The sequence below is a fragment of the Rhinoderma darwinii genome, chromosome 3 (assembly GCF_050947455.1).
Source record: "Rhinoderma darwinii isolate aRhiDar2 chromosome 3, aRhiDar2.hap1, whole genome shotgun sequence".
Classification (NCBI taxonomy): Eukaryota; Metazoa; Chordata; class Amphibia; order Anura; family Rhinodermatidae; genus Rhinoderma; species Rhinoderma darwinii.
Window position 1 is genome coordinate 27432999 of NC_134689.1, and position 15935 is coordinate 27448933.

General features: G+C 40.8%; 1 protein-coding gene across 1 annotated transcript in view; it reads left to right on the top strand.

Moving 5' to 3' along the window:
• CSF1R (colony stimulating factor 1 receptor) overlaps window positions 1–15935 on the top strand; it is a 58459-nt gene that overhangs the window by 28129 nt on the left and 14395 nt on the right. The window contains exons 7-11 of the mRNA XM_075856187.1: window positions 52–167; window positions 1960–2074; window positions 4336–4517; window positions 8998–9113; window positions 15616–15742. Of these exons, the coding sequence (XP_075712302.1) occupies window positions 52–167; window positions 1960–2074; window positions 4336–4517; window positions 8998–9113; window positions 15616–15742 (656 nt within the window). The remainder of the gene's footprint in view (window positions 1–51; window positions 168–1959; window positions 2075–4335; window positions 4518–8997; window positions 9114–15615; window positions 15743–15935) is intronic.

Genomic DNA, 15935 nt, shown 5'->3' on the forward strand with positions numbered 1-15935 from the left:
GGCTTTTAAAACAAAGTTTGTGCTTTTTAATCTTTTTGTACTTTTTTCTAGTACCAAAAATATCCTGATTCTGAATCGTCTGAATGAAAAAGAGAGTGGGACATACACTTTCTCTGCAAACAATTCGAAAACCGATGCTTTCCTGTCCTTTGAAATAAAGTTGTACAGTAAGTTCTTTAACACTTTACGTAATAAAGTGCAATATGAATAGATTTTCGGTAGCACGGGCAATACTGAGAATAAAAAATACAATGGTGTTCCCATCAGTCTCACATTCTCCACAACCATTCCTCTAGTCATGCCTCACAGGTCAGAGAGAGAAGACAACTTATCCAAGACTCCAATGAATATAATCACTATAAATTTGACACCTATTGTTCATACAGGGATAAGTATACCAAACCTTTATAAATGACCTACAAGAACGTTTCTGAGGACCGAACCTCAAACCACCTACCTCTATCTGCATCCAGCGTCTCTCCTATCATTTGCAAACATATCCCAAACTTGTCAGTTCCCCTAGTCCACTACTAGCTGCGGTTTTTTCCAGGGGGTTCTTTCTATTGAAATAACCAAGGCTTATAGCTAAGACTTATATGTGTTAGCTAAAGTAGGTCTCACACCGTCAACACTGTAAAAAGTCATTGAAGAAAGTACCACTTTGACTTTCACTATGTTTTTACAAGACTTATTCTTCTGTCCTCCTTTAAAGATTTAGCGAGTACACTGTTCAAACACCATCTCTTAACTCTTATATCTAAACTATAACTATGTAATGACAAGACACATCAGTATCAAGTATCATCTTGAGAAATACAGCTGAAATGATCTTCTGTATAGACATGTTGGCAAATAACATTGTCAAAGGTCTAAGACCAGCAGGTTGGGGTCGTAGATGGTTTGAGATGCTATCTTTGTAGATGGTTGGAGATGTTATCTTTTTCAGGTTAGTGTTTTAGCTGCATTATCTACTGCTTGGTTTATTTGGTTATTTTCAGGGAGGTTGGCAAACTTTTTAAGTATAACATTTCTGTGGGGCTTTAGAAGGTCGTAATTGAATGAAATCAAAGGCACTGGAAAACCTCTCTCTTGCCTTGTAGACTGGATTATGTTTGGCATCACTAAAATAAGGACTTGTCAGGTCCTGTACTAAAATAAAAAACTCCCGGGAGACAGAAAGGTCTATTGAGCAAGTTGGTGTCTCGCAGCAGGTATCTGTTCCCTTTCAGACAGACACAGAGTAGATGCTTCCTGGGATCAAATGTAAGTAATACATAGGTCAGGGGCATAACTTAAGGGGCACCATCTCTGCACCAGAGGTTCTAGTCACACTTGGTCCCTGGTGTGTAAAGAGGCCAAATTGCCCCTCTGCCCCATAAGAGGACGCCAGTACTGTTATTGACAATTGGTACGCCCTGTTAATGGTTTCTGCTCCTTGGTTATGCTCCAACCCAGGCAGCCACTGCATTTGCCTATTTGGATAAGTACATAAGGCACATTGCGGTAGGAATGCCAACATGAGGACTGGCATGCACCCTGGGATCTAGCAATGCAAACGGTTTTTAGGAAATAATTTTACCAAGAAAATTAGATAACTACCTGACTGAATAAAAATTAACATAAATAATACAATTAAATACCATACACAGGTTGAATTGCCTTATTTTGTGGGTTGACAGCTTTATTAACCAAAAATGTTATCAAACATTGAACAATGTGAACTTATTTTACATTTACAAAATAACGAATAATATAAATAACACCACCATCGAATAACGGGCATGTAGGTAAAGGCCGGTTAGGCCAGGCACAAAATGCCCATGATATCAAAACGGCCAGAAAGTAAGAAAAAAATTTACCCGAGAAAATTGAGCAGATATTATTGCTATTTGCTGTCTGCCTGGTAACTTGTGAAATGAGACCCTAATGATTTAATGCTCTATTATTTATGTGTTCCAGGTGCTCCAACTGTTGATTTGGAATCTAATACCGTGAATGGTAGTCAGGAAATAAAATGCACATCACAAGGGTTTACATTACCAACCATTCAGTGGCTCCAATGCCCTAATATAAGGTGAGAACTGAAGTTTATGTGATAGTAACGAGGGACAGTAATGTGCAATAAGCTTAGCATACTGTGTTTTTTTTATACTTTGGCCCCTGCTTACCTATCAGGGCATTATAAAATAGTGATGTATAGTGAGTTGTTACTGAACAATGACATAGTGTCATTGTTCAGTCGACGGCGATATTGGTTCCATCAGGAACAACGGAACCCTGTCACAACGGTGACAAACGGAAAGCATTGTCACGTAGAGTGCGTGGACCCACTGGGCCGTACCGCCCTAACGGTATGGCAGCTGGCCCACAGGTTAAAGTCTATAGTTCGCATAGGTGTACCCGTGGTAGCTTCAGACAGTAGCAAGACAGGCTCGGATGGGACTAGGCAGCAGGCAGGCACCAGGCGGGGTGTAGCAGGACAGACGTGGTACACAGCACGACTCCAACTCAATACGGCACTCGGACCAGGATAACACGGGATAGAGGTTACAGGTAGCAGAAACGGGAAACACTGGGAACTGGACGACACTAGGAGACCATTTGCAGAGACAAACTAGGGTAATGACAACAACGATCAGGCATTGCAGGGAGGGGCAGAGCTCTTCTTATAGTCCAGGGTGATCTGGGAGCAATCAGCTCAATCTCACACATGTGTGCTCTTTGGCTCCTTAAAGAGGCTCTGTCACCACATTATAAGTGCCCTATCTCCTATATAAGGAGATCGGCGCTGTAATGTAGGTGACAGTAATGCTTTTTATTTTAAAAAACGATCTATTTTCACAACGTTAGAAGCGATTTTGGTTTATGCTAATGAGCTTTCTTAATGCCCAAGTGGGCGTATTTTTACTTTCGACCAAGTGGGCGTTGTACAGAGGAGTGCATGACGCTGACCTATCAGCATAATGCACTCCTCTCCATTCATTTACACTGCACTAGCGATATAGTTATATCACTATGTGCAGCTACATACACAAGCCCTAACATTACTACAGTGTCCTGATAATGAATATACATGACCATCCAGCCTGGACGTCATGTTTATTCAGAATCCTGACACTTCTGAATCTTTTCTGTGAGATTCCAGCAACGGAAACGAAATCTCGCGAGATTACGGAGCTAAACGAGATTTCGTTTCCCGTGCTGGAAATCTCAAAGAAAAGAGTTTGGAAGGAGTTCGTGGTCAGCGACCATGGACGTTACAACCATTAGCAATGTTTCTGTCACCATCATCAATGGAGAGGGAAATGGAAGCTAAGGATTCAGTTTGCCTTTCCGTTGAGAGGTTAAACCGACGGAAACCTCCGACGGAAACCTCAGACGGAACCCCACAATGGAAGGACAACGCTGATTTGAACAGGGCCTTAGGTACATACATGAGCAGCAACACAAATCTCTTTAATAGTGTGCAGCAATGTTTCTTTCTGGAGTCGAGGCGGTTTAGCTCACATAGAATTATAGATGTGCATAAACGGATGAAGCGTAACTTGAAGCTACTACCTCAGTGAAAAATCTGTAACATGGCCCCCTACCTACCATGTGCCATTTAGGATATGTTCACACAGGGCAGATGGGCTGCGTAGAAGCAAACAGCATATCCGCCATGGGCGCCGTTGGGAATTCCGGACGAAAAACTGCACCAAATGGTGGTGCAGTTTTTCGGCCGGAATGTCCGCTGCTAAAAACTGCACATAAAAAGAAAAAAAAACAGTTTGATACTTACATAGCCGTGGCGATGCGTCCCTCTTCCGTTCTGCAGGCCGGCCTCTTGGGATGACGTTTCATCCCATGTGACCGCTGCAGCCTGTGATTGAAACACAGTAAGTATAAGATTATTTTTTTTCTGAGTTGCATTTTGTGCTGAATTCAATGGTGAAAACCTACAACAAATAATCAGTGATTACGCAAATACAATTGACATGCTGCGAATTACAAAAACGCACCGCAGGACAATTTCTGAGCATTTGTTCTGCTCAGAATTTATGCAGGGTGTGGATGAGATTTGTTGAAATCTCATCCACTTTGCTGCTACCGTTTTATGCTGCGGATTTTCCGCAACTAAATCTGTTTTTGAAAATCCACAATATTTACGCTACGTGTGAACTTACCCTTATAACACTGTTGTCTTCTTATATTGCAAATGCACCAGGGCCCAGGTGCAACTGCTACATCTGTACCCCTTATAGCTAATCCCCTAGATGTGCATGTGAATTATAGAATATAGGCAAAATCTGTTCCCCTTCTTCAAATCACATCAGATTTCCCTCTTTTTTGCAGTTGCACAGATGCAGAAAAAGTCCCTTTAACAGGCGAGCAGTCTCAGGAGGAACATGAAGATCTAGTGATAAGTACCATGAGGCCAAGTGGATCTCTGTACAATATTACCATTTTCTGTACAGCTTCGAACATTGCCGGTAACACATCTACAAAGATGTTATTCAATAGCCCCGTTCAGCCAGGTAAGTGATAACCTATTGTCACACATCTTTTTGGTAAATGTATAATCCCAGGGGGTTGTACTGATGGAAAACATCCATCAAATACTCATTCATCGCTGGTTTGAAAAATTAAACAGAGCTTTAATCATCCATCATCCATCTATACATCAACTTTCTGAAACTACGGCCTTCTCCTTCACGTGAATAAGTCTGAGCTGCAATACCAGTTAAGGACCATGGACAAGAGTGGCACTGTTTAAAGAGGCTCTGTCACCACATTATAAGTGGCCTATCTCCTACATAAGGAGATCGGCGCTATAATGTTGGTGACAGCAGTGCTTTTTATTTAGAAAAACTATCTATTTTTACCACATTAGGAGCGATTTTAGCTTTATGCTAATTACTTTCTTAATGCCCAACTGGGCGTGTTTTTACTTTAGACCAAGTGGGCGTTGTAAAGAGGAGTGTATGACGCTGACCAATCAGTGACCAATCAGCGTGATACACTTCTCTCCATACATTTAGTCAGCGCATAGGAATTCTGCTAGATCAGTATGTGCTGTCTTATACTGACACATTACCATTACTGAAGTGTTTAGACAGTGAATAGACATTCCTTCCAGCCAGGACGGGATGTCTATTCACAATCCCGACACTTCATTAATGTTTCTGTGGTACTTACAGCAGAGCAAAGCGTAATCTCACTGTAACCTGCCATTTACAGTTAATCTCGCGAGATTACGCTTGCTCTGCTGTAAATCACACACAAACGTTAGCGAAGTGTCGGGATTGTGAATAGACATCCCGTCCTGGCAGGAAGGAATGTCTATTCACTGTCTAAACACTTCAGTAACGTTAATGTGTCAGTATAAGACAACACGTAGTGAACAACGCAGTGTCACTATGCGCTGACTAAATGAATGGAGAGAAGTGTATGACGCTGATTGGTCACTGATTGGTCAGCGTCATACACTCCTCTGTAAAACGCCACTTGGTCTAAAGTAAAAACAAGCCCAGTTGGGCATTAAGAAACTAATTAGCATAAAGCTAAAATCACTCATAACGTGGTAAAAATAGATCGTTTTTCTAAATAAAAAACTGCTGTCACCTACATTATAGCACCCATCTCCTTATGTATGTAGGAGATGGGGCACTTATAATGTGGTGACAGAGCCTCAGACCCTTTTTTTCTAATCTTGAACAACCCCTTTAACATCAAAATTAAGACTGATGAAAAGAGGATTTTTACTCATTGTGGTTTTTTACTGCTTGGATTGGGTAAATAACATGGTTAGGGGTATTCACAGAATCAACATTTATCACCTCGAACCCCCACCAATCACTTAAATGGAGGTCCCAAAATTCCCATTCCTTCTCATTCCTCCTCCAAATATTTGAATGGATCGGCGGATGAGCATGCATGGTGCCACTCCATTCAAAGTCTATGGGACTGATGGAGACGGCATAGACATTAAATGGAGCGGCAGGGCACATGCTTGACCACCGCTCCATTTAAGATCTTGCCTGTGGGGGTGCAATAAGTAGAGAACGGGGGGTTTGGGACTTCCCTACTATTGATTTGTTGGGTCCCAGCGGTGGAGCCCCCACCATCAGACGTTTAACACATATTCTGTCCTGTAGTGCCACAGGTGTTACAATATAGTATGTGGGATTTTATAAGATCCTATTCACACAGTGTCGTTGAAAATGGCCTGGTTACCAGGGTATGGTGCAGCATACATTTTTAAAACTGTGGTATGCCCTGTTGGGCACGGTTATGGCACGGTTTTATTGCGGTTTTGCAGCAGGTTCCTAGATTGATAGACCCTATTGATTTTACTGTGGTCTGTCGAGGTTCACCGTAGACTTCACTATTCTTGCCATCAATAATACTGAAAACCTTGACCCCTGAAAGAATCTCCAAATTTAAGATTTCTGAACTTGGGTTTAAAAGCCTAAAGAAACGTATTTGCAACCTCACGCAACTTTTAACTTACATTTCAATAATTACATTTTGGTCCATGGTGGAATTTTGCTTTACGGTATACTTTGCAGTCCATGACATGCATAGGCTGGCTTATAGTGAATGCCAACATGCTTTACTGATTCATTTCTAAATTCATCTTTATTACAGTGAGAGATCCGTTATTCTGATACATGTGTAGAGTAAAATGATTTAATTCTGTTTGTCTGCGGCTTCCACTAGGGGACCTGAGGAGTTTGCTGGATACTGTTTATTATTGAGTTCAATGTACATAGCTTAAAGGGGTTGTCCACTACCGGACAACTGATGACCTATCCACCGGATAGGTCATCAGTATATGAACAGTACGGCTACCTGCAAGCCATGTTTTGCCATATTCGTCACAGCCTCTTTTTGTTAGAAGTTTGGGTAAAGGATGGCCGGACACAGGTTAAAAGCTGTGGGGTGAAGGCCAGCATGACGTGGTTTGTAGGAAAGGGAAAGTAAGTGGAAGAGTTATGGGGTGAGATTAGGTGGGGAGGTTTTTATATCTCTTCCCGGGCTTTGTAGTGCAGGGCAGTGCAGTGCGTAGTCCTGCCCGAACCCCCTATTTTGTGTCTTGATATTTAATTTCTTTATTTTATTGCCTTTTTTGAGATATTGCCTCTCTGGTTGATTGTGTTTTTATTTATTTATTTTTGCAAGGCATTTGTGGTTGCAGGTTGTGTGGTGTCATAGCAGCAGGTTGCCGGATTGTGGATCCTTGGAGTTGGTGTTAAATTGGTGTGGGACGTATTAATCGTGGGTATGGTCCCCTCCAAATTATATGGAATTATCATGGTTATTCTAGCTTGGGCTCCTGCAGGGTGGTGGATGGCTGGGGGTAAATGCAGTATGTGGGCAAGTTGGCGCCTTTGTAGATCCGAGGATCCCTTCCGTAGGGTGGTTGTATGGTTGTGTTGCAATTAGTGCGATTAATCGAAATGTTAATATATTATGGATTGTTTTTCACACATGTTGTGTAATGTTTTGTGGGTGATGTGGTCAATTTAATCCAAACCATTGTCTCTAGGTATTACTTGGTGGGAGGTTGGTAAGAGAATGGTTGGCTGAGTCAAGCCTTTTTAATAGTTGAGTTCAAGCTTACGGCTGAACTTCTGATGTTTGGTTAAATAATTTATGGTTATTGATTATATTTTTTTTAAGGTTAATTAATTTTTGGTTATTTAATGTTTTAGTAAGGACAGCCATGGGCAATATCTTTCCACCCCTCAGGTATCTAGTGTTTATTTATTTTAGGTGGTAGCTATGGTTGTATGTATGTCCTATAATCCCATAGTAGGTTAACTGGCTTTCTATGAAATTGAACTGAGTGTCTATGAGCTAAAGAAATTAAATTTGGAGCCCCACTGCGGGCACAGACTGGTGTTGGTGGATACATTAATACTGAATAAGATGCTGCTATTTAGATAATGAAAAAACAACAATAATAGTAACTCTCAAAACTTTTGAGCCAGATTGGTTACTTTGGATACATTGGCTAATATTTAGAGAAACATATTGTCAGATTTTACAACTCCCAAAGGCCACAAAGAAACTAAAAGGAGAATTCCCATTTGAGCGACATATGGCATATCAACAGTGTAGGCTATAAATGTCTAATAGGTAGGGGTTGCACTTCTAGGACTCCCACCAGGGGCGTAACTATAGGGGTTGTAGAGTGTGCGGTCACACCTGGGCCCTGAGGGTGCCCAATTGCTCTATATGAGGACACCAGCACTGTTACTGACTTTGTATTGCAGTAGGACCCTGGAGCTTTAAGTTATGCCTCTGACTCCCACCTATGGGAAAATTTGGGGTCCCCTTATGTCCTGTTCGGCACTCCAGAGAAGAGGAGATGAGGTAGTCACCCATGTATACGGTTATCTCCATTGTAATTTAGCAGTATTTCACAACTACAAACTACAATAGAGAGAGCTGCACACATGTATGGCCGCTTCTCCACCTTGTCTGCTCCTTTCTGGAGTCCCGAACAGAGGAGTAGAGGACCCCCGTTCTTCTAAAAGACATTTGTGGCATACCCTCTGGGTATGACATAAATGACTCAGATGGGAATACCCCTTTAAAGAAGCAATCTGGTTAAAACTGATGCACTGTGTTATGCTTAGTGCGGGCCCTGAGGGGCGGTGCATGACACAGGGATTCAAAGAGAACCAAAGAGAATCCCAGTCACGCACTGCCCCCTCAGGCTGGCATTAGACATAACGCTCACGGTAACAGTTTTGCCTATATTGCTCCTTTAAATTGCCTAAAATAGAATTTATACAGTCCCATAGTGCCCTCATAGGAGTGCCAGCAACATTATGCCCCTCATAATAGTGGCAGCAACACAGTGCTCCCCCCCCCCCCCATAACAGTGCTAGCCACACAGTGCACCATTAGTACTACCACCTCTAGGATTAAAAATATAGCAATGCAATCTAAAGTATAAAATCGTAGGTAATATTTCTGTTCTGATTATTTTCATATTATTTCCAGCTTTGATGGTGAGCAAAATAGACCCAGAACAATTCAGCCCCCTGATGGTAGTAGTGGCCGTATTAGGAGTCTTCTTCCTGTTGCTTTCAGCATTTCTCTTTTACAAATACAAGCAGGTATGTAATCGCTTAAAGTGGAGCTGTCACCTCTCCTGACATGTCTGTTTTAGTGGATACTCTGTTATTCCTCCTAGAAATATATGTTTAAATTGACAACTGAGTGTTACCGTTCCTCTTGACAATAGGGCGTGTCCCTATACAAACTGTTACTGTCAGCACTGATTGGACATTATCAGACTGTATTGACACATGCCCCATTGATTGATAGGTATAGTTGGATTAGATGACAAGAGGGAAATAGACCATTAGCATTAGGACTAGAACAAGGTTGGTGGAGACCCCTGGGCACAAAAATGTGGTGGTGTTCACCTCCCCAGTAGCAGTGTTATATTATAGATGGATAACTACTAATGGCCATACACATTACATAATTGTCGGAAGATCTTGCTGATGTCAACATCGCCTCACGACAATCTGATGTGTATGAAAGCAGCTTCACTGTCCTCTTGTATCTGCTATTGAAGTAAACTAGACTCAGCATGTTACATTTTATCTTGTATGATCCTTACTTCTACCTTTAGATAAGAGTTGCAGCTGCTTATCCCCCTCTCCCTATGGCAATAAACCTGTTTCACCACCAGTACAGGCACGGTCATGGAGCTTCAACCTTTACTAATATATACCACTAAAGACTGCACAATCACCTCTTCTGCCACATATTAAAAGGTTAATATTGTTGCTTTAAAACTTTTTAAGTCCCATGTCTTGCTGCTGGGAAGGGCCGGAAGGACTGGAGTGAACTGCGTGGTTGAGGTCGCTGGGATATTTTCCCTTTGCCCCCAATATAATTGGACCTTTCTTTGGCATAACTTGTTTATTTTTAAATGGCATGTTTTATGACAGGGGCAGACCTTTTGGATAAATATCCTAGCTAACTTTAGCCTATATTGCTGCATTCTCATATCTTCATATTTCCATATCTGCGGGATAATCATATTAAATGGTCACTAACCTTACAACAAACATTGCATAAATCAATAGTACAAATGAATATAAAAAACTTTGTAATATACCTCATAAGAAAATAATGCCTTTCTCCAGTTATCAGGCACTTCTCCACCCCGCCTGCACCTAACATTTACTCTCAATCTACTGCTAAAATGTGTATTGAGAGTCGAGGCAGATTTTCAGCTCACTTAGGGATCGGTTACATACATGCTGCCCATAGAAGTATATGGAGAGGGAAGGAGAGAGTAAGAGCGGTGAGAGAGAGAGAGATAGAGACACACAGGGACGCTGATGCAGCTTCTAGCAAGAGTTCTATCCCCCACCCCAGTTCTGGATTCACAGCTACACTGTTCATTACTGTTGTATAATATTCTCCATGCTGCTGTAGCTTCTGCGGGTGTTGTACAGAGAGGTTGGGGAAAAATGTATGGGAAACATATAGTAGTTAGACTTCACCCACTAGATGAGAGAAAACTGAGAATTAGACAAGGGATTGTCCAAAGCAGACAACCCCTTTAAGAAGCTTTCCAGAGTGAGAACACCATCTCAAATCTTTTGAAGGAGAAGAAGAAATTGGGATTAACTGAACTGGAACATGAATTACCAAGTTTGACTGAATGTGGTTTTGCAGTTTCTATTTCATCAGCTCTGATATTTTAGGCTTTTACTTTTAGTTTACTTGCCCTTTAAATATACAAGGAGCTGTGTAGCTGTGTGCCTTTTTGTATACTGTATATCTCTAAATATTCACCTAGCCTCAATACATAACATTTTGTTTGTCTTTAGTAGCATAATAATTTTGTAAAGCCAGCAGAAAGTTTAGAAGTTACCGTACTTTCCTTACAAAACATGTGCATTTCTAATTTTAATCATGCTCTGAAAAATAAAACTTTAATCAGACCAGAATCACACGTGCAGTTTTGATGCAGTTTTTTTATCCAAAGCCGGAAGTGGATCCAAAAGGAGGGAAAGATAAAGAAAAGGCTATGGCCACATGTTTTCTGACTGATGTTTGACGTAAACAGCGGAAAACGCTCCCGACGTACAGTATATGTAGGCTGTGACGGATGCCCAACAGTGGCATCAGTCACCAAAGGCCACAATGGTACCTGTTAACGGGTACGTCATGACAAGGAGTCATGAGAGTTTATGACATCCATTAAACAGATACCATTATAGTCTATGGGTGACGGATACCATTTTAAGGCATTCTTCTAACGCATCTGTCACCCATAGACTATAATGGTATTTGTTTAGCATATACTTCATGAAAAGTTTTTGAAAAGCTCATTATATATTTGTTTAATGGAGGCCTGTGACGGACGATATAGAGTGGCGTCCGTCACCCCTAGGCTACCATGTTAAAAAAAAGTATATGGATGACATTTATGTTAAAAAACGTATACATTAACCCGCAGAGTCCAGTAACGCTATTTCATACCTTTTTTTTTTTTACAGTATAGTGATGTGTGCCAGCCAGATAGAGGCCAAAAGGACACTCTTTTGGCCTCCGCCTGACAATGGAGCACTATGGACACGTTTAACGTGTACGTTGCGAGCTTCCTTGATGTACAGGCTCAACGTAAATAAGAATTGGATTGAAAGTAAATATGTGACATTGTTAAATAGGCGACCAAACTATACTATATATTTTAACGATTATTGAGGCAATGTGTGTAAATACTTGCCTGTATTTGCTATTTGATCGCTTACAGCAATCGTATGGAAGATCACCATTACAAATATCTGCTCGTGTAAATGGATGTTGTAATCTCTGGACAAACGCACAAGCTTGGAATTTCCTCCTGTTGCCCCGGCTTCATTCACAGCAGGGACTAAAGGGGGTTTTACACGGGACGATTATCGCGCAGACGATGGTTCATATAAAGCTCGTTGATGATAATTGCCCGGTGTAAACAGGGCAGCAATCAGCAAATGGATGAGCAAATGCTCGATCATCTGCTGATCGTATTGTTTTAAAAAAGTAAAAGATTATCGTTGTCGGCAGCACATCTCCCTGTGTAAACAGGGAGACGCGCTGCCGACATGATGATAATGGATAGGGACAAGCGATCGGAGTAATGACCCCTCGTCCCCATCCATAGATCCGTGTGACAGGAGCAAGCGAGTACCAATCAACGATGTCTCGTTGATCGGTGCTCGCTGTACTGGCCGAGTGTCGGCCGGTGTAACAGGGCCTTAAGCTTTGGTCACGTGGTCTGAATCTTAAAGTGAAACTCTGAAGAGCAACAGTTTGCCATGTGGATATTCAGACTGAAGCTATGGATATGTCTTCTTGCTCCATTTTCTATTAAATATCCCTGTTCTGTTGCATAGAACCTGTCCATAAGCATCAGGCAGATCTGCTTATTCCTGTATGATTTGCTGCTACCACTGAGCGCTAATTTAGGTATAATTTAATATTGGTGAAAATTTTTTATGTCCACATACTGCTAGTTATCCAAAACCTTTGAAGGCATCTGGACTAACTATTTTTAGAATGAAGCCATTCAGTGATCGACTGATCGCCTTGGATCAGCTTCCCTAATCCCCTGTGATCAGCTGACATCGCCAGGGAAAGTTCAATGCAGCCATTGTAGGGGAACATAGTATTCCATGATGTCCATCCAGATGAAGAGTCGCATATGTAATGCAAGGTCAGGTGGAGCCTGCCGAGTTTGCAGCGGCTTTCCTTTTGGTTCATGAAGCCCTAATAGAGCATATGGAAAGGGGTGGTGGAGATGGAGCTACAGTTTATAAAAGTACATCCATTTGTCCAATCCAAATGTCTAAAAAATAGGCTTGTAAGAGGTGCTGGACTTGTGTCTGGTTGGGAGAATGCTGAAACCCTCCACCACTATACAGTCTGCAATGGAGACCAAGCAAACTCACTAAATACTATTGGACCCAAAGAGAGACCTACTGTACGTATCTGTGAATCACATAGTATTGTAAGAGCAGCCTACAAACAAAAGAACTCTAGAGAAATCTGAATTTTGGAGAAGGCTAATTTTTAAGTTTCATATGGTGTAAAGGCATTTGTCTTCAACTTCTGGCTCTCCTGCTATGGCAAAACTACAACTCCTAACATGCCCTGACGGCCTGCAACTGCCAGGATATGCTGGAAGTTATAATTTTGCAACAACTGGAGAGCCATAGGTTAGAGACCATTTTAAGAGCTCATATGAAACTGATATTGACATCTGCTATGAGCGCATAATAGCGGGTATATTGATATTTATTTTCTTTAGCTTCTACCTTTTAAGTTCTGCTCAATTCCGACACAGCAATGATCAATGACTAAAGAGTAGCTACTTTGTATAAAGGCAGTCTAAAATCATCCTGTCTCATCGAAAGATTACGCTGATCTATTACCCCCCTCCATGCTTTACACTGCAGCTGTGCTTTCTCAGTTTGGTTCAGCAAAATGTCAGTAGATGGAGATCTGACTTCCATTTGCTTTTATTTTTTGGAACATCTGAGAACATAGATTACTTTATGCCATGTTTAAAGAATCTTACTATACAACAGCATAGTACAGTTATATTTATGGAAAAATAAAAAGCCAGCAGAAATGTGGTTAGAAACCAAACAGGAAGCGTAATGTCATAACTCTTGAGAAATCTCAGCCAAGCCTTAGTTTTGCAGATACGGAAAAAAAAATCTGAATACTGGTCACGAAAATAGGAACAGAAACAAAGGGAAATGTCAATAATCTCAAATCAGAAGTCTGTTGTATAGCGTAAAGTGAAAAAGAATTATGTCAGCGTCAGTAAAATTAGAAACAAAGGATTTTCTTCTAAATGAATAAAAATGAAGTTGAGCCTCAATAGTGATGCTTATCTCTAATGTAGCATGAGAAGACTATGGGCCCTTATATTCCCTGAATGTAGACAGTCTCTTTGTATAACACACGGTTCACAATCCTTTTAGGAATAATTTATAAATAGAAAAATAGGAGGCGCTTTATGAAGCGTAGACAGTTCCGTCCTGTTAACCTAATTAGTTTAAGGTGCAAAATTCTCCGCTGATTTCACAATATATTTTTATAGGGTTGGTGTTCTATGTTTTCTTAAACAGACTTGTACACATCTTCACAGCGACTGTAAAGGGTTAATCTATTTTCACTCACTCAATCTTGCTCTCATATTATTATCATATAGGTTATCATATAGGTTGCAAATTGAGCAGAGATCACACCCCAACACAGTCCATACGCCCCACATTCACAATTCGCTGCCACCACCTACTGAGATTTGGGCCTATATGTACCTAACACATGTGAACACCACTCGCCACACTCCTCTAAGGAAGACTGTGACCAAACTTCTTAAAGTTTAAAGTATTAACATAAAAGGTGCAGTGCATATAAAAATATTTTTAAAAAAGTTGACAACATAAAATGACATACAAAACATGAAAAAGAGAAAGAAAAAAAAGAATCAGAAAGACCTAAGTACTTCCGATCCTTTAAGTCTCTTGTGTTTTTTTAAGGGTAGGAATAAAAAATGGATATATATTCAGACTTGGATCTGACCCCCACAATGTGAACCACTCATAGTTTATACCCTAAGGCCCCATGAACACGACCGTAAAATCGCCCGTAATTACGGGCTCATTCATTTCTATGGCCGACAGACACCTTCCCGTATGTCTACGGGAGGGTGTCCGTGCCGTAGAAACCTGCCGAAAAAAATAGGACATGTCCTATTTTTTTATTTTACAGACCGTACTCCTATACTTCATAATGGGAGCACGGCCCATAAAAATGGCCGGCTATCCGCGGCCGGTCGCGCCCATAATTACGGATCGTAATTACGTGCACGGTCGTGTACATGAGGCCTTAGTCCTTGGGTCGTGCTTCCAGTACATCCAAAACAACAATAAATATCCCTGCCTACTTTGGATAATTCCAGGAATTTATTAATCTTTCTCCTGTTCACATCACTCTATGTGAACACATTCGGCGAGTAAGCCATAGACCCCCATTCACCCAACAGAGTCCAAAAGACTACGCTATCCTATACAGCGGGTCACTGCCAAAAAATGTACTGTATACGGCGCTGTGGTACATTCTGGCCTAAGGTCGATGTATGCCACTATATGGCTTTACAGTTGTATACATCAGAAGTATATGTCGAAGGAATATTTACAACATATACCTCTGACGTATACCTATAGAGTGATGTAAAAAAAACTAAGTTGTTCAAAGTGGCAAAAAATTGACATTCAGACCCTCAGGTTGTGGTTTTCTCCAATTTATACAAGGGATTAAACTATGTATAGCGTCTTTTTTTCTAGCTATATTGAAAGTCACCTACTCCTAGCAATACAAGGGGATCCTATAAAAAATAAATATTGTATATGAGTGGTGGCACCTTCAAACGGGTGTGCCAAATATACGCACATAACAATAATTAAACAGTGCCAAAATTGCATTTTAATATAAAAGTGCATCCGTCTTGCAGTGAAGCAGAAATGGAAACAATACTGAAATGTTGTCACTTTAAATATATCTTCATCTGCACCATCTTCTTACTTTTTATTACAGAAACCTAAATATGCAATTCGCTGGCAGATGGTTCAGATGTCTGAAGGCAATCAGTACTTATGCATTGACCCTACACAATTGCCATACAACGAGAGATGGGAGTTTCCAAGAGCTAATTTACAGTTTGGTACGTAACACATTTGTCTAAAGTAGCGCCTACTACTGGCATTATCGTGAACAACCAACATCTTGCAGTGTTGATGAACAAATGCAAAACCCAACATTGTATGACATTATTTTCGGTTGCTTGGATTTAACAGTAAAATGAATATATAAATTGAAATCTAAATTTATAGCTTGCTTCTATAGGCCATAATAAA